At 39.9% G+C, this 26313-nt stretch overlaps 1 protein-coding gene across 8 annotated transcripts in view; it reads right to left on the bottom strand.

Moving 5' to 3' along the window:
* Window positions 1–1850: 1850 nt before the first annotated feature.
* The window catches only part of ELAVL4 (ELAV like RNA binding protein 4), an 80176-nt gene continuing 55713 nt past the window's right edge, over window positions 1851–26313 (bottom strand). For 7 of the 8 annotated variants that reach the window (XM_088060437.1, XM_088060435.1, XM_088060434.1 and 4 more), the window contains exons 3-7: window positions 21002–21105; window positions 10865–11018; window positions 10253–10478; window positions 8821–8859; window positions 1851–4630 (exon numbers count right to left, since the gene is read on the bottom strand). In XM_088060437.1, the coding sequence (XP_087916563.1) occupies window positions 4282–4630; window positions 8821–8859; window positions 10253–10478; window positions 10865–11018; window positions 21002–21105 (872 nt within the window). In that variant the 3' untranslated portion in view covers window positions 1851–4281. The remainder of the gene's footprint in view (window positions 4631–8820; window positions 8860–10252; window positions 10479–10864; window positions 11019–21001; window positions 21106–26313) is intronic. The other variant, XM_014250603.2, reaches the window with a different exon arrangement.

Genomic DNA, 26313 nt, shown 5'->3' with positions numbered 1-26313 from the left:
CTACCCACCCTTCCCGCTGGAAAGGAGGAGCACCAGGGTACCTGTGTGTCTGGCTGCTGCATGTTCAGGGGCACCAGGAAAGCTGAACGGGCCCAGTATGAATTTAAGGGTCACTCACTGCTCCCCCTTGGATCTGTCAGCCTTCCTTTCCCAACACACGCTCTCCTCTCAGTGCATTCCGAGCCCAGCTCCGTGTCTAAGGTAAGCTGAAGTGGAACACAAAGTGAATGCACTTGAAACACCCTCCCCCAGGTGATTTTCCATTTATGCAGCAGGCTCACTAATTGCAGAAAGAGTGATTACCCTTTCAAGAAGGAAATATAAACCTTGATTACTTTGAATGTGTGTTAGTGAAATGTGGTTCTGATCCCAGCTGGGCAGAAACTGTGTTTCAGTAAAACTTTCTGAAAATGCTCCCATAGGATCAGCATGGGGAACATGTCTGTGACTGTTCTTATCCTGTTCCCATTTGCGATACTCTCAAAAGGGGGACTGAATTTTGCATCCCTAAAAGCTGGCAAGAGTCCTTTCTCTTATGTTACTGGTGTGCTTCAGCTCACAGGGACTCACCAAGCTGCTAAATGGAGAAACAGGTACCTTATGATATATGAGGACAAGGAGCCAACCTTTCAGTGGAAGTGGGGAGGTAATATGAATCAAAACTGGCCCCAATGGCAATTGTGTTTTGTCTTAAGAGCACCCAGACCATACAATGATTTTGGTCTCACTACTTTCTTAAGAAAGGACTGCAGAAAAACTAGGCGACAGCCCTAACAAATGCTATAGAGAAAACAGTAGAACCATATCTATATAACAGTGCTGGTTATAAAATATCACTTTCTTAAATGGAAAGTGCAGGTTTTGTTTGTTTTTTTTTTTAAATGGACTGGTGCATGTTGTAAAAAAGTATATATATATGTATATAATCAAAATATGTGTATATACATATATATGTAGATGGAAGGATGAGGTTTTTCAGAGACAAGTCTTTAAACAGACCAAATTAACCACTTCTGCTTTTTACTATGGCATGGTGAGGTGGATTTAAGGATGAATTAGGCAAGCTGTAAATTTAAGAACAAACTCATTCTGTGGCTTGAAATTAATTATTATGACCAACATGGTAACTTAATCTCACAAAAACACGAGTTTATTAATAGGTGAAGGAGCTGAAGAACCACACAGTCCATCCAGCCCTCTGATAGAGTTTCCTAATCTCAGTTACGAAATTCAATGCTGCAGTTTTACAAGGTACATATTCTCAATTAGTGAATGTTACAGAACATAAACATGAAGTGAATATTTGTATTAATGAGATTCAAACAAGTCAACTGAAAGAAGTATCAACTCTAGTTATAACACATGGTGAAAAGAATCAAATTTGGAATGTGATCATATATACTGTTGCACATCAGACAATATGTACACTGTTTCATATTGCATGACATTCATAGCATATTCATAGAAAAGTCAAACTAAATGATGGCTTAAAAACTGTTATTATCACTGAAATTTGCTCACTATGTTTTAAAGTGTTGATATTGACTGAGTTAATATTTTCATTGTGTAAAAATACTGTATATAGTAGAAACCCTTCAGCATCTTCCACATTCAAATAAATGAAAGTTACAGTTTGGTATTTGGTGTTCAACATTTTAAATTAAACGGCCGATTCTTTCTGGCCTTCAGAAGGAAAAACAAATCATGAATATGCTCAATCTGGTTTGACTAGAACGTTTCTCTCTTGAAGACCTTGCTTCTGGAATCAGAGACTAAACCTCTACCTCGGCTGAGGTGTGGCTGGGAATACTAAAACATCTGAACACACTTAAAAAGGTGGAAAGTCCATAGCCATTCTACACACTTTCATTTATTGTCTGGACAATTAAAGTACAAATAATTCAAACACAACAAGGTTATGAAAAAAACATTTACAATACTTTCCCTCAGAAATGATCTAAACTAGCAAGGTTAACATGAAGTCATTCATTATAACTAAAGTATACAACTGCCTGGTCCTAAGAAAGATTTTTTAAATTATTATTATTATTCAGATAGTAAAACACATCGTAGAGAAAAGATTCTGACATGCCTTCCCCACTAATGCTTAGCAAATGCATCAAAACTTTCCCAGCAAACTGCGCTCATTCATAGCAGATGATGTATAAAGGTTTCCCTGAACATTGAATGAGTGTTCCTTTAAACTAAAATCTAACATTGTTAAAGTAAAAAACTGATAAAATTATGATGCAGCCTTTGCTTTTAGTTATTTGTCTACTACAAAAGTTTGCCTCTTCAGTGTGAAAAAACAATACTTAGTCTACATGCAGTTAGTGGGTATAGCATGGAAAAAATGCACAAAATAAGCACAAGTTATAAATAACCATAACGTTTTATTACCATTAAGACTAAACTTGTATTGAAAAGATTTTATATAACAAGACAAGAAAAGCAATAGCAAATTTAACTATCAACTAGATTATGCATAGCGAGTAACTGTTTCTAGTACTCAGGGAAGAGCATGACCCTTTTTTGTTTTAAATATATAACCGTACAAAGCACAAACATACTAAAATGATCAGTGCACTGGACATGGGAGAGCACCCCCTCAGTCATTTTGTTCCCTTAGCTCTGTTTTCCCCAATCTGAATTACATTAAAATAAAGACCCAGTTGTTTTCTTTTCTACTGTGCAGTAAGAAAAAATATTCACAACAAACATGACAATATATCAAACAATATTTCTACACAAGTTACCTTGATACCTCTGTCACTTAAGTATCATAAGAAAACATTTTAAGACATATACAAACAAAACTAGCAAAGTGTTACAACTTATAATAAATTAACCAAAAGAAAAAATAACTTTATATATATATATATTTATATTATATATACACATACACACACAACAAAATGACACAATAATATGCTTCTTCCCATAGTTTAAGTAAACAAATAAGTAGACTAGCCAAACTAGCTATATTTGATTTTGGCCATATGCATCACATCGGCAATTAAATAAATAAGTGTTTCAAGCAACATAAACAGTGTTCCAAATGTGCCAACACAGCCCAATTATATTAGCTTGGGCTATAAAGTGAATTTGAAAATTCTTAACAAATTTAAAGCAAATGTATTTTTTTCTAAACACATTACATTTAACTATGATACTAAGATATGTAAATAATTTTGTAGCACCTACTGCTCAAACCAAGGAAGTTTTTGATCAAAAAATTAATTTTTTTAACTTTTGTTCTGCTGATATCCCATACTGATGACTTAAAGAAAAACCGTCTTGCAACTCATCTCCTTGCTTTTGGGTTTTGACTGTGGGTAACTGCGTGCCTGGGAAGAACACTCTCCCGTACTGTATTTAATATTTTTATTACATGCTATGAAAAGATACGAAGATCATCTGTTTGTAGCCCATCCTTCAAAAAACAATCTACTAATCCAGTTTAAAACACACATCTTGATCTCTAAAAAGTTACCAGTGCAGTATGAACATGACAAAGTTGTCAATTTCCCCTAAATTAGCCAGTCAAAATATTTTTTCTCAAATCCAGATTCTCTTGTAAAAATTCTTTATATTTTATAAAAATAGATTTTTCTTGAAACCCATTTTCAGCAAAGAGACCACCTCTTTGGCAACATTGTTAATGTTATTTAAATTGTTATGTCATCAGGTATCCCCCGTTACCCCATTCCCTAACAGAAGACTGTTTAGTTCACATGATACAAAAGAAAAAAGGAAAAATAAAAAAAGTTGCAAAATTATGTTCTTCTTTTTGCAATTTTTATTGTTCCTCTTTAATTTGTGTGGGGGGTTTACCAATCTGATTCAATCAATGTTTTGAAAAAACAGAAAAGAAAACAAAAATCTTTTTTCTCGCTTTTAATCCCATTAGTTCGTAAAAATTGTTTTTTGTTTTATTATTTTTTCAAATGAGTGAATGGTCATCTTAAAAAGACCCACCTTCAAGGAAGGTAGTAAAACTAGCTGGCCGGGTAAAAATCCCTGCACATTGTTATCTATGTATATTATATTCAACAACGACAGCTATGAAAGAACATTCAATGCATCAAAGGTTTTTTTTTTTTCTAAGCATTATAAAATCCTTTCCTGTTCCTCACAGGATATCCAATGTTTTAATACTTAGGCAACACTGGCTTATAAAGTCCATGGTTGAATATAAGCCTTGAAGAGTTTTTTTTTTTGTTTTGTTTTGTTCGTATATATATTTATATATATATATTTTAGTAAGTAAGGATATGAAATTCAGGATTTGTGGGTTTTATTGGTTTTAAAGGAAACTTGCAATACTCTGTCTCCTAAACGGTATCCATTAAGGCTGGCAATCGCCATGGCAGCTTCGTCGTAGTTGGTCATGGTGACAAAGCCAAATCCCTTGCACTTGTTGGTGTTGAAATCACGGATCACCTTGACATTATTGACCGCTCCAAAGGGACCAAACAACTGCCACAGAACGCTCTCATCCGAGTCGGGAGACAAGTTGTAGACAAAGATGCACCATCCAGTCCCGGTGTGACCAGGGATATTCATTCCCACAAGGCTCGTCATACCATCAATTGTGATCGGAGAAAACCTACCGAGCAAAAAGAGGGGTCTATTCTAAATATATCTCTTGGCACGAGCTATAAGGGTCCAAGACTTTAAAGTAAATAAGCCAATGGTACTGAAGGTTCTGGATCCTGTCCCTGGAAGATGACCACAGAGCCACCCTTGCTCTCTAACTCCCGCTGAAGCGGAGGGGAGCTGTACTAAATAAAATTGCCAAATCTGGCCATAAATGCATCTCCCTCCTAGGATAAGCCCTGCTTGGATGTGTACAAAGACCTCAGAAAAGAAATGCTTGAGGACAATCTGAGTCAGAGAGGGCCTGCACACGCTGTGATAAACAACAGCTCGTGTAAAAAGGGGCTGCAGAAATTTGCCACTTATTCCCAGCACTGATGTAAGTTTCAGGACAACGGAGATCTAATGCTTTATCTCCTACTAGTCTGCAGTGAAAAAACCCAAGCAAACTTCAAGACCTATTTTAAAGATTAATAAGAAATGCCTTTGTCAGGATTCAGCTGTAATGGTAGCTTCTTCAGCTAAAAATACTATTAGAGAGATGTCTGTAAGTGGCAGATTTTATTTCTCCTCCTAACATGGTCCTTAATTGACACACACTGGGGAAAAAATTCAGGTAACAAGAAATCCTAAAGCCAGCCACATATCAAAGAAGGTTTATGCAGCAATTGTAGAGTAAGTAGAACATAAATACAATTAATGAGCACATCAACTGATACCTTCATACTGTGAGGCTTCATTTCCATGACAGGCTTTAGATTCTTCAAGAAGTCAATGCAGGGACTAACCCCCAGAATTCAACAGAGCACCCTACTGTTTCTTCCTTGTTGTCCTTTGGGACTTCACCTCCAGTATCCGAAGAGAGCAGATAAAGCCAGGTGTTTATGAACACAGATCCATCACAGGGTAACAAAGGCTGGGCAGGATCTATGGAGATCATCTGATCAGCCTCCTGCTCCAAGCAAGTAGCTTCTCAAATGAGATCTGCTGCTCATGGCCCTGCAGAGGGAAGCTCAGGAAATCTCCAAGGACACAAACCCCGCTCCTGCAGCCCCTGCTGCAGGACTCCATCCTCACTGCGAATGAGTTTCCCTTATCCTCAAGTGGAATTTCCCCTGCTGCAGCCCGTCACTGCTGACTCTTGTCCTCCTGTGTTTGACCTCTGCAAAAAGCTCGGCTTCACCTTCCTTCTAAGGCCCCTTGTAGGCAGCTGCAGGCAGCAGTCAGGGGCTAAACTCTACATCTGCATTTCCCAAATTTCAGCATGTTCCTGCAGCTTTCCAAGGTCTCCCCAGTGGCAGCCATGGCCAGCAGCAGTGACAGCCCCTGCTCCTCACCAATTTAGTGTCACCCGCTAATGCGGGAGGGCGCAGAGCAGCCCATGACTCAGGTTATTAATGAAGATGTTAAGCAGTATCAGCCCTCAGGATCAACATAATTTTCCTTTCATCAGTGTGGAAAAAAAATTGACGTGCTTTCTGAAGCTACACTTTGGGATATGTTTTAAAATAACAACTGCACAGAGGAAATGTCTTAAAAATCCAGTTTCACGTGTACTTTCAATATGATGAGTTTTAATACCAGAACAGAAAAATAATTCCTCAGGATTTTCTGAGCAATGATTGAGGGAGCAGAGGGAGGGACTCTCTTGCTGAGCAAGCTCTTGTGCTCTCCAAAACTTTTTACACTTGTAATAATTTCCATACACGTTTTGCAATCTGCACAATATTATGCAGTGTATATTAAATAACCATAAAGGAAACTACACACTTGATGGTTGCTCACTGTTCTGTTGATGCCTGACAGCACTTTTAATGTATATTCAGGGAAAAAGAAGACACTTGGAATATAGATCTTTAGCTGAGGATCATCACAGGGGTGTAGCTATGCTATAAATGAGCAGTTCACAAATGCTCACAGCATCAGATCCTCAGGAAGGTTTGCAGACAGTTTATTAAAAATACATGGCAATTTTCCAACTCAACTTCACTTTTGCAAATCCTCATCTCAACACATTTTAGTTTCTCTCCTGCACAGTGAAACCAGTGACATTATCACAACAGTTCAGCACAGAAAGGCTGGACAAGGCCAATTTCTACTGCTCCTTCCACCACAGGTGGAAATAAGGATTGGAAATAAGGCACAGGGCTTCTACAAGCCAACAGCTTCAGCTCATTTTGAAATCTGGAAGACAGGACTTCAAACCCATCGCTGGCAAGTGCTAACTGTGTCAGTAACACACATAAGCCACCAAACAGTGCTTTTCTGGAATGTTTAAATTAATACAACACTATGGGATACACCACGCTCTAAGTAAGGACGATGTAAAACCTGTACAATGCAACGCCGTGCATGTCACAATGCATTATAAGGCTTTGCATTTTAATGAAATGCTGCACTGATGTAAAGGGTTAAAGTTTCCTACAGTTCACTGAAGAGCAGCTTTTCCCTGGAAACCTTTAGGAGCTATGCAGCTTTCAACTATTTATGTGCCATGAGCACAGCAGCTGCTGTAAATCCAACAAAACACGCACGAAACTGGTGCAAGTGTATTGACACAAATACAAGATCACCTATCGCATAAGGAGCTTTGCTACTAGCAAGTGATCTGAAATTAGCCTCAATAAAACCTTTTTTCCACATCAGCATGTCTCATTTTCCATCAGCACCACACAGTTAGCACAGGGAGAGCCAATCTCCTGTTTCTGAAACAGCTTCAGAAATTATCAGTGCGGTATATTTTTGTGACCCTGCACCTACAGATTCAGGTTTTGCTAGTGCAGGTACAATTGTCAAGGTTTGCAGAGAGGAGATAAGAACTAATTTAAGATGCCTGCAAAGTGACTTTAAACACTGCTGTGTTTTTAGAGTAACACTGCAGACAATGTTGAGAAAGCAGATGTATAACCTATAAAGGCAGGTAATTTTCCTGCTCTTTTCCTCTGTTCAGTCTAAGCCTATCCTGCACCACACGCCAGCTCAATTCCAGGGAAGGAGCAGCAGCGGCAAAAACCCAGGGAAGCCTCCCAGAACAAACCCATCCTTCTGACACTGACTTGCACCTGGACAGACACTCAGCTGGGAGTTTTACCATGTTTCTGACAAGATATCAAGGAAAAAATAAGGTGGGAGAACACAGGAGAAGTGATGTGTGATAAAATCAGGCAGGGGGTTCTCACTCACTATAACCCCATCACCACACTAAGGATATCTTGACACAACCAATGTGCCCATGAACACCAGCACCGGTGCTTCTGGGGAGAAGCTCTGTTTTGACTTTCCTCTTGTGAGTACTCAAGATTTCAGATCTGTACTGAGTTACTGAGGAGTTAAATCCCACCTTATTGTCTGCTACTTGCTAGTGTAAAGATATACTTACCATACCTTTTTAGAGGATGAGCTTCAAAAAAAAGCTCAAGTAATTTTCAAGTGTGGTGAGTAGACCATTTCAGAAGATTAAGCAGTACTTTGTCATCTTAATCTGGACATCTTAGGGTAACATCAGGAATAAGACTACACCTTTGTTTTGCTGCAAGGGTTGCTTATGCTGATGTTGCCATTAAAAGAAACACCAACAACACATCTCATTTTAGCTACCAAACATACTCATGGAACAGCAGAAATGTTGACAGATCAGCTGAGCTTTCACACATGCGTGCACATACAAACACACAGCTACATTAAACAAACAAAAAATAAATTTCAAAGACTGAAAAAAAATTCAAAGTATTAAACCTGTAACAAAAGAAACTTCAGGCTGATTGAGGTGCACACAGCTGTATTTTCAAGTCAAACTTAAGATGCCAGAGTAGCAGAAAGGTGATCTTAACTGTGTGAGATAACAGCAGCCTAATTCTGATTTTCGACTTAAATTTTCCATTATCAGATCAGAGATTTGTTAAAAACTCAAGTTAATAGTTTTGATTCTGGAAAAAGCACCACTCAGCAGAACAACTGCAATTTCAATGCTTGTAGCTGTGGCACCTAAACCATTTGAGAAGCCCACCTGTAAACAAAAAAAGGTTGAAAAACCCCACAGAACTTGCGCGTGAGGCCTTTAAAGTAACAAAACCAACTGAAGTCCAAACTTAAAAAGAATTTGACATGCTGGTGAAGAAAAGAAGGGATAAAAAAAATAAAGTTAGTGAATTAAAAAAAAATAAATTGTAGCACCAATCTGTGCCAACACGGACATCTGGCAATCTGTGGAATTCTAATTACCTCTTTACGCCATAGGCCATATTAAGCAAATTGTCCAGCCTGAAAAGAGAAGGAGGGTCTTTGGGTTAATGTCTCACAGATGGCAAGATCGCTCAATGGAACTATTATTAATAGTGTTCCATTTTCAAAGAAGAAACGTTCAACAAGTTTCCCACACATCTAAGGAGCCTAACAACTCCCGGCCTGCTTTGTTAAGTCTGAGGTTGTGCTTAAATTTCCACCAGAGCATTTAAAAGCCTTTTTTAATGTTGTCTGCAGTCTCAGAGAAAGGCTTAACCTCCAGAGACTGGTTTTTAAAAATCCACTTAGGGTTTGTCTTTTTTTTTTTATAATTCAACTTTTTTTTGGTAATTCAACTGCTCACCTTATATTTACAGTTAACTTGGAAATAAAGTGTAGAGACTAAAACTGCTGGAACTGGAAAAATTCTTGATTATCTGCTTTAATATAACACATTCTCCCCATTTTATTATATATATTTAGTATTAATCCTTCATGACATGTCAATCCAAATTAACCTCCAAATTTTGCAGAATTTAATCATCTGCTTTCCATGGCAGCACAATAAAGTCCTTCTGTCCATGGAATGATTCAGTGATAACCTCAATGGACACAGCTGCGTGCCAAAGACACAAAAACAAGTGTAAATTTAATGTATCCAATGACTGACTTTTTATGATCTTTAATTCATTAGCACTTTTCATCACTGACAAACTAAAATTACTTCTGAGTAATCCTCTAAAGCCAGTGTGCAACTCAGTTATGCAAATATGTCCAAGTTTTCTTTCTTGAGGCAGACTTTTTTATTTGAAAGCTGGGTTGCCTGAGAACTATTAAGTATAAATGTAATAGGAACATCACATATTGCTAACTCTGCCTTATGCATCAGATGGAAACAGTATATTCAAAATGCAAAGCATAAAACATCCCCAAAAGCATCTGAAGACTCACACCAAAGACTAATACAAGGGCTCTTTATACTAAGAGCAGATATCTCAGGCTAATAAATTTAATGATACTCCTGCTGACTGGGACAGACTCAGCTTTTTTCCTGCTACCAATCCACTGCCATTAACATCAAAGTCTAAGCTGCATCAAAACTGTAGTAATATAGCAGAAAATAAAAGCATTACCCAAAAAGAGAGAAAGAACAAGACAGTCACTGCTCATTTGATTACCAGTGTAACTCTGTTCTGTCCTCCCTTTTTCTATGAGCCTTCATGAGATCTGATTGTACAGTACTTCAGCTGTTTTAGTAAATACAACATGACTACTGCTGTCAGCAGATTTTCCTCCTCATTCTCCAGGAAAGAATATTTAATTTTACAAAGAAAATCAGGTCAGCCTACGCAACTAAAGCATATTTTCCCGCACAACACCTGCCCCACATTGTCGTCGCTGGTGGAATTTCAGTTCTTTTCCAGGTAATTACCTGAATCTCTGAGCCTGGTGGTGAAGTGGTCCCGGGTAGCGTCTGTTGGGAGACTGATACAGCTGTGAAAGGAGTGCCTGGCTTGTTTTCTGGCTGGGGTTATTGGCAAACTTCACAGTAATTGGTTCTGTAGCACCACTAGGCTTCTGGCCATTTAGTCCCTTTATGGCTTCTTCTGCCTCTATTCTCTTATCAAAACGGATAAATCCCACACCTCGAGAAACCCCTGGGAAGTAAAAACATGTGAAGAGATGAATATTCGTAGGAACAGCCTCATCTGTGTAACAAACATGAACTGAATGCTGGGTTCAACTTGACACAATAAGTGGTTTGCAAATTAAGAGAAGTCTTGTAAAGAAAAATCCTCTTCCCAATCTGTAATCTCTAAAGTCAAGGCCCTTACCGCATCTAACAATGATTTTAAGTAAGCAATATTCTGTATTTTGATAGTCCCTCATTAAAGTGGCAGCAGTTGTACCTCCAGTTACATTTATAAGGAAACAGGTATTGCATTTTATACTAAAAGTGAAAAAAAAAACCCCAGCTGCAGACATTAGCAATTTTGCCACTTCCGGAAACATATGCACGTATCAAGAAAAGTTCTCTTTTAACCTGTGACTTGATCAACCAGAATCCGTGAGGTGATGATGCGCCCATATTGTGAGAATAACTGCTCTAATTCTTTCTGGGTCATGGTTTTGGGAAGGCCGCTGACATACAAGTTCGCATCCCGGATGGATGCTGAACTTGGACGGGCATATGACACCTAGGGAGAGAAAAGGAGAGGAGTGTTAGAGAGCTACAGCCACCCTTGGCATTTTGGTCAGAAAATGTTCTGTTCTTTCACAAGACATAACCCTGCAGTTCAGACAGGACCTGTTCTGTAAAACCAGCAGAGCCAGGAAAGGCTGGAGGAACAAAGGAACAGCTACAGAGAACTTAAAACAGACACAAAGGTTCTTGATGTGCAGTGATAAAATAACTTTTGTTCAGAGGTGGATTAATGTGCAACTTTCCACGTGTGGCTTTGTAAATTTGCCCCCATGGGTGTGGGGTGTGGATGATTTGCTGTAGCTGGCCTCGCACACTGAGGTCCCTGTACGTTTTTCGTTTTCCCCCTCCAAGTGTCTGAAACAGATCAGGTTATTTGTGGAGTGATCTTTTGTGCTCTCTCTTTGTGTTTGCATCCTGAGCTGGCAAGATCTGTTCTGGATGAACAGTAAAGTACTGGTGAAATTAGACTAAATGAACATCTGCTCAGGGAGCTGTAGACTGACACTCATTGTCAGATCTGCAATTTATCACAAGAAGTTCCCTTGCATTACAAAGCCCAGAACCAGACCATAAAATATTATGACCAAGCAAACAAGAAAATCTAGCTGTGGCGCTGCATGTGTGCTGTTGGAAAATTACTAATTCAAGGCTCTTAACTGCTCTTCTACCTATGAATCAGATTTATAATTATAATAGGTGCATAAAAAGCCTTCTGCACTTTAAAAATAATATATACATTTAGAATAAACACATTTAACATCATAAAAATACTTCCTAATGGCAAATATTCAGCACAGATCATGAATTACTTTGCAGCACATCTGAAAAAGCAATGGAACCCAAGCTGAGTATTCTGCACTTCATTTTGATTTATTTCAATATAAACAGATCAGTACTTTCCTGCATTGCGTCTTAAAATGTGTCTAGGAAGGAAGTGGGGGGGTTCCCATCACGAATACAATACATTCAGCAATTGTCTTTCCCTCTTCCCTCAGCCTGAACACAGATGATGTCAAATGGATGTCTGTGTTTTATGTGTCAAAGTTGTCTTTATGCGCTCCACACCTAAAAATAGATGTTGACTCAACACAGAAAATTATGTTAATGACTAATATTTGCTTCCACAATCTTCTCTGCATAATAGCAGACAAACTCTAAAGATGCTAGATTTTAAGGTTTTTACCAATTTCTAACTTACACATTTTTAACCTTTTAAATCTAACATTTACAGATAGGGCTGGAGAGAGGAAGTGGAAAATTCAGGGAAAGAAATATGAAATGGAAGTTAGATGAAACATTTGCATCAATGGAGGCGAGCTCAGGCACACAGCACAAAGGCTCAAGCAGACATGAGGAGCAGAGAAACCTTCAGCTGTTGATAAGAAGAATATTGGCGTAGAAATGATTTTGTGCCACAGCCCACAAGCTCCTGATGGGATGCAGCATTTCCATCCCTTCACTGCTGGTCCTGAGTGCCCCTCTGATGGATCCAGGACCACAACACTCATGGACAGCACCACGTGGCTTTTATGCAACAAAGCTCAACCCAGGCCCTAGGGGACACCAGGGATAAGAACATGATGCTTTCACCTGCAGCTTGGTTTGGTGCTGGGGCATTTGGAAAAGCAGGCTCTCCTTCCCCACTCTGCAAATGCCTCCTCTTGAAAGGGTACCATGAGAGTTCAGGCACCTACAGTTTAACCTACTTTAGGAATAACAGTTTAAAAAACATTTAAGAGCCTCTCAGGGGTGAGGGTAGGGATCTTACCTATTCCTTAAAACTGAGAACAGCAAAATGAATAAAGTTCCTGGGAAAACAGCCAGGGGTTTCCTCTGGGTTTCTCACTCTGGCACATTCATTAACCAAATGCCAAGTTACAGGGAGGATGAAAAGTATTGGGATATGCAAAAACACTACTTCCCAGAGCAATGAGTGTCTGACATTTTATATATATATATGTATACACTTCCACCTAGAGAAGGCTCTCTCTGCTCTCATGGGCCTTGCAGGCAGGCAGAGGAAGGAGAGGCTCTCACACTCCCAACCCTCCACGCACAGCACATGCGAACACCTATTGCTGCTCAGGTCTAGTTTTTATTTCCTCCCGCAATCAAACATTCAGGCTGCAGGGGAGCCTGAGCCAAAGAAAGAAGCTGCCAAAAGCAACTCAGCCGTCTTTAATATCAAGGAGAAAAGGTTGCGGAGCTGAATGGACTCAAGGCTAGTAATGTCAATTATTTATCTGCTTTTGAATCTTTTTCATCTTCCCTCTGAGGTCAGCCAATGACAAATCGATCGGTTAGAGTGTGCCATCCTGCTTTCAAGCTATTATTCAGTTAGTGCTGAGGACGGGATGTCTTCCTGTGTGTGAGCTATCAAAGGAAGAAATCGCCCACCCTGACCCTCCATCACACCAGAAGCTCCTTATGCTGTGCAAGTTAAAATGGGAGCAAAAAGCAGCTCCCATTTTATCACTGCAAACCGCAAAGCGCTGGGTGAGGACGCTGCATTAATTCTTTATATCCACATTTAAAAATGATTTTTTTTTTCCTTCCTTTGCTCACGGCAGTGTTAGCACCCTGTAATGAAACAGAGCATTGAAAGAAGAAAAGAGTATGGAAGCCTAGACACCACAAAGAATTCAAATAATGAGCTGGAGAACACCAAACTACTGCTTGACCCAGGCATTTCTCAGCATTAAAATGTTTGTCCGCTCGTACAATGGTTGAAGGTCGAACCATGGTGTTGGATTTCACTGCATAAGATCATTTAGGAGTTCTGCAGTCAAATTTGCAAGGAAGAAAATAAAATATTGTACAATTCATTTTATGGCTTGCTTGCCTCAGATGTTAGTTTCTATAAATACATATATAATAACTATGAAAAACATTTTACAGGACATTTCTCATCTGACATTGAGCATTAGCCTGTCTAAGGGCTTCTCTTCATAAAAAACACCCATCTCCAGAGGCTGCACCACTGCCTCCCAACACCACTGCAGCATCAGAAGGTCCAGCATTTTGTATCTTCCATGGAAAAGCACATTTTTGTTCAGGTGCACACAATATATCTCCAAATTCAAGTAATTATCTTCCCTATTGATTTTCTACCAGTTTTCCCATATAGAAAACTTTTTCAAGTATTACTAACCTCGAGACTCTTCAGAACATAAATTGAAGCGGTCTGGCCTTTCCAAGCCAGAGCCCACAGCAAAGGCACCCAGAGGCATGAACGCATCCCATTTGTCTTATGGAACAAGCAACATTTGAACACTGACACTTAACCACTTCACTGCTGCTCCCTGTAAGAGCAGCCTTCAGCTCCTGTGCTAATCCTGGAATTCTCAAACAAAGTCCATTTCTAGAAGCCTCCTTGTAAAATTTAACTGTGGTCTGCTCTGAGGAGGAACTGCATCATCCTTTCCTGGAATGATGCCAGCATTCCGTGCCTTTCCTGGCTCTGACCAGCAGAGCCACCCTGCCCTGGACACACCTGAGCAGGAACCAAGCAGCTCATTTTGCAGGTACCAACCTTCTCCAAGATGTATCTTGCTCTGCATCTACCGTTCCTCACCTGGAGAATGGGAAACCATGCAGGAGCCTGAATCAGGGCGCAGCACAGGCACCCAAGGACCACCAAGCCAACCACCCTGGGCACCTGCAGTCCCTGGGACAACCTCTCCAGCCACAAGCAGCTGAGGTGCAGTCAGTGACTCCCTGGGCAGCTTTCAAAAAGTTGTGTAACATTCTAAAACGTCAGGCTTCTTGGTGACCTTAATACAGAGACTTTGCTTTGTCCTTTTGTGACACTCTCTGAGATACAGGATTTCTTATATGATTTTTTGGGGTGAGTCACTTGGCTTTTTTCTGCCTCAAGTCCAGTTTAGAATGGGGACAACCCTTCCCTCATTTGCTGTCCTTCTTCCCACTGGTATGGACTGGAAGTGCTTTAACACAAGCACTCAAAAGCCTCACACAGGTAAATAAAGCACAGTCTCACTTGTTTAATGCACATCCAGAACTAGAAGTAAAATCTGCTTAGCACCAGTGAATGGGCTATGGCAGAAAGAAACATTTCCCCACAGCCACTTCCAGACCCTCAACTGTGTCCTAATTCTGTGCAAAACCAGATTTAAAACAACCTCCCGTGAAAGCTCTGTGCTTTGTCAAAACAATCAAACACAAAAGCCCTCTGGTCCAGAGGCTGAAGACCAGGATCTGGAATACTTTCACATCTGATGCCTGCACTGCTCTGTCCTTTCTCTTCCCTAAGCCCTTGGCTGGGGGATGGGGGGAGTGACGATGCACTTTACTGTTGAGCAATTCAATGCCATTTTACAGAGATTAATTATAATTGCAGGTACAATGGTCTATCCCATCATTTCAGGAAAGACATCTATAGATAATAGACTAGAAACACTCTTGGCTGTATCAAGAGCAAGGCTAAGAGAAATAATTGCTCTGGCTCTGTGGAATGAAAAGAACTCAATGGCAAAACTGAGGCAGGAAAAAAGTAATCACAATTAAGAAAAGATGGATGGAATTAAGAGGCAGAGACCCCTCTGGTGCCTCCTGAACACAGCAGAACCAAAGCTGAACCTTCAAATGCAGCACTGAAAGGTCCTCCGAGCACCAGTATCACTGCAGGCACAATGGGTGGAGGAGGGTTTGTTAATAAGCGCTACCGAGTCCAAAGGGTTACACTGACAGAGGGTCCTAAAGAGCAAAACAGGAATAAACTTAGTTGAGGCTTTCCAGGTCTGTGGCATCTTTGAATTTCTTGTCCAAGACTTTGTCTTGGGAAGCAGCAGCCACAGCAGACGACCCCTCTGGTGTGTGATGGTAGTGTGTGCTACCATCAAAGAGAACAAGTAGTTACTTCAATTTTAGAAGCAGCTATAAAATAGCTACATCCCAAATCTGCAGTTTGTGCCTGTAATGTGAATTTTCAGGAAAGGGAAAAAAAGGGCACTGCACACAAGACACTAAAAAATGCAAATCCCTCCCTGCTGCAGTCAAATGTACTCAGCTACTCCCAGTGTCTTCCAACACCACAACCTTCCATTTCTTCCTTGCAGAGCATCCAAGCTCCTCCTGTGCCTTGCCCTGATGTCTCTGTACACCCTCTCCTTACCAGCCAGCCTTGCACCACATGCCATGTGTTCAGTGGAGGCTGCAGGCAGTGTCCAGCAGGCTGGGTGGGCCTGTGGAGGCTGTGCAAGAACACGGTTGGATAACACTGGCTTTTGGCCAAGTGCTGCACCAAGGGCACCCAACACCAGAGCTCTTCTACCATCACTACCAGCAACCCAGAGCTTTCTGGCTGCAACCCAAATTGTGTTGAGCTTCCCCCACACCTTCCCAAGGAGTCTAGGATGGGGTGCAGAAGATGCAGGTCTCTTCCTCAGCACTCCCTGCTGCAATTCCTCCTCCTGCCCTGTGCTTCCTGCGCTGCCTCCTCCGCCGAGCACGGCTGGAAGGCAATCTTTTTGACAAATGACTTTGTAGGACAGAGAAATCTGAGGCTGCTGTTATTTGGTTACCCTACAGTGACAGGATGGTTTGTAGTTTTGTGGACAATTACAAAAATTAACATGGACAGATTTAGAGCCTGAGTTTTGTGGAAATGGCTGGCATTTTGAAAAATGCCACAGAAACCAAGATCTTTCAGCAGTAATGTTACTACTTTATTTTCAGAAAAAGCAAGATTACTTCCTCCTACAGCCTTATTCTCTGTATTTTAAACTAGGACCATCCAGACCTATTGATCAAAACAGGGGAGTAAAGCAGAAATACAGAACTCCATGCTATTTATTCAACTAAACTGAATATAAAACTAACTAGAAAAAGCCTCTGAGCACAGAGGAATCATCCATCTAGTATTTTACCATCAGACAGATATGATGGATTTAAAAACTGGAGGTTATCAAGGGCTCAGAGAACCCAGATTCCTTCTCCCCTCTCTGGGGCCACCTCCCTTTGCTCCAGCAGTGTCACAGCATGTACCTGCTCCTGTGAGGGAAGGAAGGAGCAAACCTATTTATCAGGCAACAGAGAAAAAGGAAGAGAGGGGTGCACAAGACTGCACTTCAGGGGGTCACTGACTCTTTTTAGATTTCAAACTTCCTTTCAAAACTATTCTGCCCTTGTTCCAGTGAAGCCAGGTCACCTGAATCCCCAAGTAAATTGTAAAACACTTCCTTCGCATCCTTTCAGGCACTGTCCTTTTTTCAGGGCAAAGCAGCAGTTTAAACAATCTGTACCCCATGCATCACACATCTTATTTTCCTTCTGATATTTGATGCAACTGAATTGCCAGGCAATCTTCAACAGCAGCAGTGACCTTTCATATGCTTTTATGGATGGGCAAATTTAATTTCTAAAAATAGATTCAATTTCTGGAATATATATTTATTTCAACACACACTGTCTCTTCCCACATTCTAAACTGTTTTGCAGAATTATGTCAAGCTTTAGCTGTAAAAATAAAGTGAAGCTTTTCTCCCTCACAAGAAGATGATGCTGCTATGAAATGGCGTAAATAAAATATGCACTATGATCAGTTGAGGAAGAACAAAATGTGTATAACCTATTACCACCAAACACAACATTCCCTCCAATGCTTTTCCCAAATAGACACTCTGTAAATCGTCACCTCTCAACTTTGACTTGAAAGGGCATCATTGACTTAAATAAAATGCACATAAATATTTTAGCTGCTAGAGTAAAAAGTGATTATTTATCATAACAATGACAGAATAAAAAGAACATTTCTTCAGTTATTTTGGTCCACACATGAGAGCCGACTGTGCCTGGCTGTTCTGCTGATCCTGCTATTAAGCCAGTTCCTCCTGTGACTGCATGGCATCAGGAGACAGAACATTAAGCTGCCACAGAAATGTTACAGAAGTGAAAAGGACAGCATTTGGGGCCACATGCATAAAACATACATATTATTTTTAAACCGGAATTAAGCCTTGTGGGGTCGGAAAATGAGTGCAAATACAACTCCCTAGAGCCACCTCATATTCAGTCTGGGTGCAAGGAACAGCAGAGCCCACGACACAGATGGGACACAGCCAGTAGGACCACAGTGACCTTGGCAAGCAGAAGCAATTTGCCACTGTAAAAGGGCTTTCACAGATTACTCATTTCAACTTTCCATCAGAACAGCTTCCAAAAGGCAGCCACAGAAATTCTACCTGCAGGACTTGAGCTACCCAACACACATGAACAGGAGCCAAGGTTCAGCCCATCCATCAATAACATATTTACAGATTCATTCTGGGGCAAAAAAACCCAGCCACATTCATGAAGAAAGCAGAACAAAGTAAGATTCAGTACTTTTCCAGCTCAGTGTTATTCTACTAAATATGTTTTACCCTATAAAACTGTATGCCACTAAATTCTTTTCTAGATGTTCTCTTGAGAGAAGTTTTTTTAACGCACCAACAGCGCATTTTTAGTAACTGTAAAGGGCATCTGTAGCTAAAGTAATTTGGTCTGATAATTAAATATAGTATTTCTACAAGTTTAAATACTTCAGCCTTACAAAGAATGACAGTGAGATGCTGGGAAACAGCATGTGGGGGCAAACAGGCAAGTGAGGAGGTTCAGCAGTGCTGAGTACTGCTCCTCACCACCTTGAAATCCTTTGGAAACCAGAGATCTCTCCAGCAACACAAATGCCCCTGGCAGCACCAAACACACCTGATTTACCCCTCAGCCTGAACACTGGGAAACCTCCATCCCCACTGCACAGCAGTAGGGAAAGCAGACCTAATTTATCAGCATTTCCAGAAGTAATGCAAAATTAAAAATACAAAAAAACCCAAAGGGGTAAAGGTGAGGTAATCATATGCAATTCTGCAATGGAAAATTGGGTTGGAAACTGCTGATTAGATGTCCCTGTGGCCAAAACTTTGGCTGTTGGGATAGAAGGCTCCCTTGGGTTGGTTTTAGGCAACTGCATAAACCAAATTTTATTTAAAAAACTCCAAAACCCTACGCTTCCTTTTAGTCATAGAAGAACTTATGCAGCTCCTGTGCATGTAGATTGAATAAATCTCTCTGCTTATTATTAAATTTTAACAGCTTTCAAGAGCCCCCCCCAAAATGTCCTTTATTCTATGCCAGTCTACCAGCTATTAATAAACATGAAAACCCCACAACAAACAAATCACTGAATTTCTAAAATCTTTACTGAATTAAAAAAACGTACCACAAAGTAAGATTTTGCATAGGAAGTTCCCAGATAACAGAAGTCTTACCACGGATGACAAAGAAAGGCACAATGGTTTAATTTTGCATGTGAGAAATGTATAGTAATTGCTGTGGGTTGCAGTTTCTGGAGGGCTTTTACAGCATAAGCTCCCTGTAACCTTGAAATATTATGAATGCAATAGCATTTCTCTGGTTCACAAAAAAGAAAAACAGAAGCAAAGCAACAGAGGTACTTAGGGACACGAAATGCAGTTCCTTCCTAAGGCTAAATAATGTTCAAAATATACACGTGCTGCATGAAAAAGTGATCTAGATTTTTCAAGCTCTACTGAGTTTTTAATAAGTATTTTCAAAATATTTTTTCCTCCAATAATGTGCCTTTAAAAGCAATTTGGAGAGCAACTTTTTGCTGTAAGTGGAAACTGCTGAGTCCAAGCCTGCATTTCCACCTGCAGCAGTTGATAAGATGGTAGATTTTGCTGCCTTGCCTCACATATTCCTGTAAGTGTTTCCATTAACTCTGCAAAACCATACTGTGAGCATTTTGATGTATGGCCCACATGCCTATCTGTGGGATGGAACCTGGATGGTCTGAGGGAGGTTTGCAAGCAGCTTTTTCTATAAAATCTGTGCAGCTGCTCCACCACTTTCATAACCCTCAGCTCAGCACTTCTGCTCTTCACTGATCAAACAGATCAGGGGAAAAACTTGCTCGAAACAATCCTTAGAAATACACCAGAATCCAATAAATATTTTTGCTTCAGGCAACACCACTTGGTCCAAACCACAATTTTTAGCCAGAATGCCAAAACCTACAGTACTGACCATGTTACGTATCTTTTTTGCAAGATACAACATCACTGACACTACTTGTACCAATATTCAGTACAGTAAAAAATTCTGGTTTTATGTTAACATTTTTAGCTTTGAAATACAAATTAACTACAGAAGAAAAATTAAGAAAATGGTGCAAATCAAAAGCCAGCATTCAAAAAAATGATCAAAGCAGTTTCAGGATAATTTGAATCTGATCTGCAGTTTGTTCCCCTTCAATTTTTTGATTCCCATCCCTTAAGCTGTATTATTTTTCAGAATTTGGGATGTGGAAATCTTCTGTAAGCCGTTTCAGAGCAGCTTTATCAGCCATGCAGCAAATACTGTGACAGTGTAAAAGCTTGCTTTTCTTGTGAGACCACTAAAGAAGGTCATTGAATAACTAATGGTCTATTACAAACAATGAAATAAGAGACTTCAGTGGGAAGCCTCCAGCTTTTAAAATAATAAATCAAATTAAGGATGTGGAAATTATGAAAAAAATTTTTTTTGAGAATGACATATTATAACTTGCAAGAAACATGCTTTCAACACCTGATAATGACAGGAGTGTCACTAAAAGAGAACTCTGTGACAAAGTATTTCCCATTAAAACATAAGGAAACATGTAACTTGTGAATACACCACCACATACTTCACCTGTTTATGAATAATGGTATCATTCTGGCTGTTTTATTCTACATTTAAGCCTCACTGTCATGCTTTAAAGAGCTTCCTGTTACTTTCCCCTCTCTTTAACAATAGCAGCAATTTCTGAGAAGAGAGATTTCATCTTCTGCATGTCTGCTCATTGTTCCAAGGAGGAGCTCGTTAACCCCCTCACAATGGAGAATAAAATACTGATGAAATTGCCAGAAACAGTTCCAACTACTTTCTCCCCTTCCTGAACTGAGCAAAAGGCATTTTATATTGTCTTACCTTTATGGTTTTGGTCTGGAGTCTGAGTCCATTTAAAGTGTTAATGGCTTTCTCTGCATCCTTTGGATCAATGTAGTTAACGAATCCATACCCTAAACTCTGCCCTGTTGAAACACAAGAAATAAAGAAAAAAGGACTCAGTATTTTTTAGCACGGGAACAACTTCCAAGAGTGGAATCACAATTTTCTTACACTGTTTACTTCATCCCTGCTTTCTCTTACAATCTCTATGCTGTTTTTCATCATTTCTTTGTCTCCTTAATACAGGGGGAGCCATCATAACTTTAAATTGCTGCTCTAAAGATCCTTCTGTAAGAACAAGAAGCAGCAACCCCTTGCCCTCCCTTCCCCAGGAGTTAACTGAAAAGCACCTATGAGGCTTGACAGCAACAGAATTGTGTAATAGTTTTGTGCTGAGCTCCTAATAAATATAACTGGCTGACCTGTCAGTAACGAGGCCACCTCTTAGAATTAAATAAACACACACATAATTTTGCTACTGTTTATAAACAAGTCTTGAAGTATTTAAACCCCCAAATTAGGAAACTGCATTTTTACACTTGAAGGACCTGAGGAACAGAAAACCATCTTTACATCTTGTTTTACTGCTCAGTGAGCAGCCAGTAAATAGGAGAAGGGACAGCCCAAACTGCAGCTGGGTGAGGGACTCCAGGGATCATGGACACGCACAGAGCTGTGAGAACCCACTCCACAGCGATCTTTCCCCAGTGCCCAAGCAGCAGCTTTGCAGCACCAGTTCTATTAATGCAACGTGACAGACAGCCGCTTCCAGATCCCTCCTTCCAGCATCCTACTGAACTTGTTTTGCATGTTTGGAAAACAAAGCTTGTTTTTTGTAAAGGGATATGAACTTAGAGATACACACAGATAATCACATTTCAAGAATCAGCTAGCCCAAGCAGGCACAGGTGAATGGCCCTATATTCCCACCATGCTCCTTCTCATACACCCTCCTGTGAATCTGGAGCACAGCAAGCCAAAAATCCACCTCTCTCTCAGCCACTGATGTGCAGGGGATCAAAATGCTCCTGCTCACAGGCAGTGAGAAAGGAAACACGTGAAAATCCCTCCCAAGGAGAGGAGCAGCATTTGTGGAGATTTCTAGCCACAGGAACAGCAAGCAGCAACCCAGCTCCTGCTCACCAGGAGGACGGGGAGGTTGGGAAGGCAGCTGCACACCAAGTGCCTTGATGTCCCCTGGAGGCACGGATCCTGCATCCCAGCACAAAGCTTTGTTTCTTTGTCTCCTGGACTACAAAAAAGCATCTGTGTGTTTCTCAAAGTCAGACGCCACCAAAAATACAGCGTTTGCTGTAACACAAATACAGGGAGCGCTTCTGTCTTATGAAATCAGATCAAAGCCCTAAAAGCTGCTAACTATGCAATGGAAAGCTTTAAAAATCCATGGAAACACTGCAGTTCATGCCTGAAATGTCCACATGCAGGCTTAAGGATAAGAAATGGCTATTTTAACACACAATACAGCAAGGGAGCAATTCCATCCCATCAATTTAACTTGAGAAAAAAGTATAAAAATGTACTTGGTCTTCCTGGAGAGCTAAACTAATCTCAACAAAAATATTCTTACCCAAATTACATGACATTAACCAAGAACGACCTGAAGTCTGGCTGAGCACAAAGCCTGGAGCAGAAATACTGTAAAGATACTTTCCCTGCCATGCCTTCCTCTGCTTGCCTGAGGTATTTTATACAGCCCCAATCCCTGTGCCTCTGAACGTATCAAATCTTTGATATATTTAATCCTAAACAATCCTAGGGAGAGGAAAGTGATTATCTAGGAAACAAACATTTTTCTGGGGGGAAGGAGACTCAAGGATCAGAGCTTGGATAACCTGTGTTTGTATCCTTTTTCTGTTAAACATCTCTGGACTTCAGAGGTACAAGGAAAGCAGGAGTAGGTGATGTGAGATTGGGATTTATGTCCCATGTGTGATCCTGGGCTTCCATGTCCAGCCACTGCTATTCTCAAGGCACATGGACTGATCAACCTCTACAATGTATACACTGTTTTGCAACAATCTCCCACAGAAACAAACATTCTCCCTTCCCTAAATACTTGCACAAGAGACACCATGGACAGCAAACTCACAGACAGCACTACCAGCAGGAAAGGGAAATAAATGGCAATACAAGAAAATAATGAGATTACAATTACACAGAACCCTTTTTTGAGTCCCCCAGTAACATTCAAGTTACCTAAATATCATCATCTCTCATTCTCACTACCAACTGGCAACAGATAAATATACTTTCTCCATGGTGAAGGACAACAAATACCTAAACGAATAAAGCTGGTCTTGTCTGTATCCAGGACTGCAGAACCTGGCTTAATGAAAACCATTACACTGTCATATCATTTTTCTTTCAAATGACAGGTCTGCAGAAACATGGTTTCTTCTTAGTGTATATACTCCTGAACATCAGGAAATATATGAAATTTGTAACAGGATTGCAGGCCTGTTACTCAGAAGCATTTGGTTATGAATTCATATCCCACTGATTGGTATATTAGCTGTACTGTACTCTCACAAAAAAGGGTGAATGCTCAGAATTTTGAGCACTGAATTTCTGTTAATTCAATGAACATCCCTTTTATCTTAAAAACTCTCAAAGTCCACACCCCTCACAGCCCATTGAAATCTCAGTGCAGTTGTTTCCATCAGCAAATTCCTTCTGCTGCTTCCTGGCATAGACCTCACTGGATCAGTGAAGCTGAAGAGAGGAAACCTTGCCATTAAGAGTCTTCCACTTCCAAAGTGTATTTTGTTTGGTCACTTAGTATTTTCAATCATCTCTCCTAAATATTATCATGTGTTTGAACATTGACACAAACACCCCAGTCTCAAAAAATTGAAAAGAAAAACTCAAGATGAGTTTTTTGTCTGTGAAAAGCTTTATGATGACTGTGGCAAACATCAAAGTTTTATTGTGCTAAATATTTACAGTTAAGAAGCCAAAAAAAATTATACGGGCAGGTAAAAACGTGAGTTTCAAATTCCTCTCAAGAGCAAATGCACCTTATGTCAGACAAAACCAGACTCTAGATATGAAAGAAATAAAAACTGTTCCAGACGAAGAAATGAAAGGATTTGTTCCAGAATACAGTAAACAGTATGAACTTGCCTATTTTCTTCATCATGTACTCTTACTGCATGTACTCCAAAAGGGTAACACTTCTTTGGACACAATCTGGCAGCACAAAGCAAGCAGCTGGACCTCTCAGTGGGATCCCACACAGACACTGTAGTTCATTCCCATGCTACACTTCCCAGGAACAGCACCGTAAATAGTAAATATTTTCTGTGATTTGGAATCCAATAGTTCATCACATGCTGTGATTCAGTAGGTCAGGCAAGAGATATTTCTAGATGATCCTAAAACAACACCTTGTTATCTTGCTATTCCCCACTGCTCTTTCAGAATGTTTTCTCTAGCAGCTGAAAATGTATAGTGGACCTCCCAGAATCTGGTAAGGAATAAATCTAAAAATGAGCAGTAACAGGGTAATAAGTTATCAAGGACTTGACAGTCTTAAAAAAAAACAGGCAAAGCCAAGCTCAAGCTGGTAATGTACATGTTTTGCATTTGAGAAAGTTCGATTTCAGAGCTGAAAGTTATGCTTAAAACAAGTCATGAGAAAGATAGAAATAAAAATAAAATCAATTTACCCTGTATCATTTATCCATACATGCAAAAATCTGCAAGTGTTAAAAATGCAGTGTCAAAGAGACCTGTACCTTTTTTCACTTTCTCTGTAAGCCTGTCTGCTTTGGCCAATTCCATATTTATATTGAGGTAAACGAAAAACACTAAGTTAGAACAGATATGCCATAGAAAACAGATTAAAAAAAGTCATAAAAACCCTCCGGCTAGTAAAGGTTGGAATAAAAAATTATTTTTTTTTTAGGTTACAGAAAAAAGATCCCTTAACACTCAACCTGACTCACCAGGTGATACTGATAGTAACAGTACAGAGACAACAGGCATTATGTACACCTCAAAAAGTATGTGAAGATATAACTAGCAAACCAGGTGAATGCTGAACAGGAGCTCCTAAAATTATATATGTTTAAATTAAATGATCTGGATCACTTGCAGCAAACAGACTCCAAAAAAAGGGAGCTAATGGCTCTCTTTTGTGATCAATTAATTTCAGGAACCTGGAAGAAAAATGTTTGCACTGAAATTCAAAAGAGGGAAGACTGGATAGAAGAAGTACTCACAGGTTCAGCAGTCCAATGCCAAGCAAGGCAAAATTACAGAATATTCAATACTGGGCTTTAATAATAAAGAATTAGTGAGGGGTAATAAAATCAATGTCAATCAAATTAAGTCTATGGAAAATAGATTCTGCCAAACTAAACTGACAAGCTTCTTGATGAGATTACAAGTTTGACCTATAAATTTTAAGAATGCCATTAAATCAACATTGATATACTTGGTCTTCTCTAAAGGACTTGATTTGGTACTGCTTATTAATTGACTAAAACAAAATTAACATGGCACACATTAAATGGATTAAAAAAGCCAACAGATCTCTTACTGGGAATTGTGAACAGGAAATCACAAGAAAGATGCTTTCCTACAGGTCTTTCTCAGGAAACAGATCTTGGCCTTAAATTGTTTATTTCCACCAGTAAGTGGAAAAAACCCAAACTCCTTGCTTGAGAAAATCGACTGCAGAAAGACAGGAAGAGGAGAGGATGAGTACAAAGAGGACAGAGGGAAGATACAAAGCAATTTAAGTTCCTCAGTAAACCACAAATACACACATTTACACAGCACAGAGATTACACCTTGACAAACCAAGTTAAACTGTGGCTTGCTTTAGGAACACTGAAATGAAAGACTGACACAGGCTACATCAAGCCTGCAACACTGGCACAAGAGTTTAAATGATTCTTGCTATAGAAGTCACACAATCAGAAAGGGAAAGAAAAATTGCTGGTTCTGATCTGCCTGTGCTTTGCTGAGGAAGAGCCCAGTCCTGGTACACATTCTCCAAGCAAGACACCGATGCCTTGGAGATGGGGCCATGAGACCTGACTACAGCACAGGAACTCTTCCAGTTGAGATAAGGGGGTCAAATCTGCATACCTGATTGAAAAAGTTGTGATAGTAATTTGAATGAAGCTGAACCTGAACACTACTATACTAGTATTCACCTGGAGTACAAATTTATTTTTTCTTACTAATATCTGCCCATGGAGTTATGTAGCCGAAGTCCCACTGCTTGGCAGGTGAAACCAGACTAGAAACAATACAGCAAT

The sequence above is a fragment of the Pseudopodoces humilis genome, chromosome 10, assembly GCF_049639895.1.
Source record: "Pseudopodoces humilis isolate 2021_Gansu_Grassland_sample_001 chromosome 10, ASM4963989v1, whole genome shotgun sequence".
In the NCBI taxonomy this organism is placed as follows: domain Eukaryota; kingdom Metazoa; phylum Chordata; class Aves; order Passeriformes; family Paridae; genus Pseudopodoces; species Pseudopodoces humilis.
The sequence above is the reverse complement of the archived record's forward strand: the minus strand, read 5'-3'. Positions and strand labels throughout refer to the sequence as shown.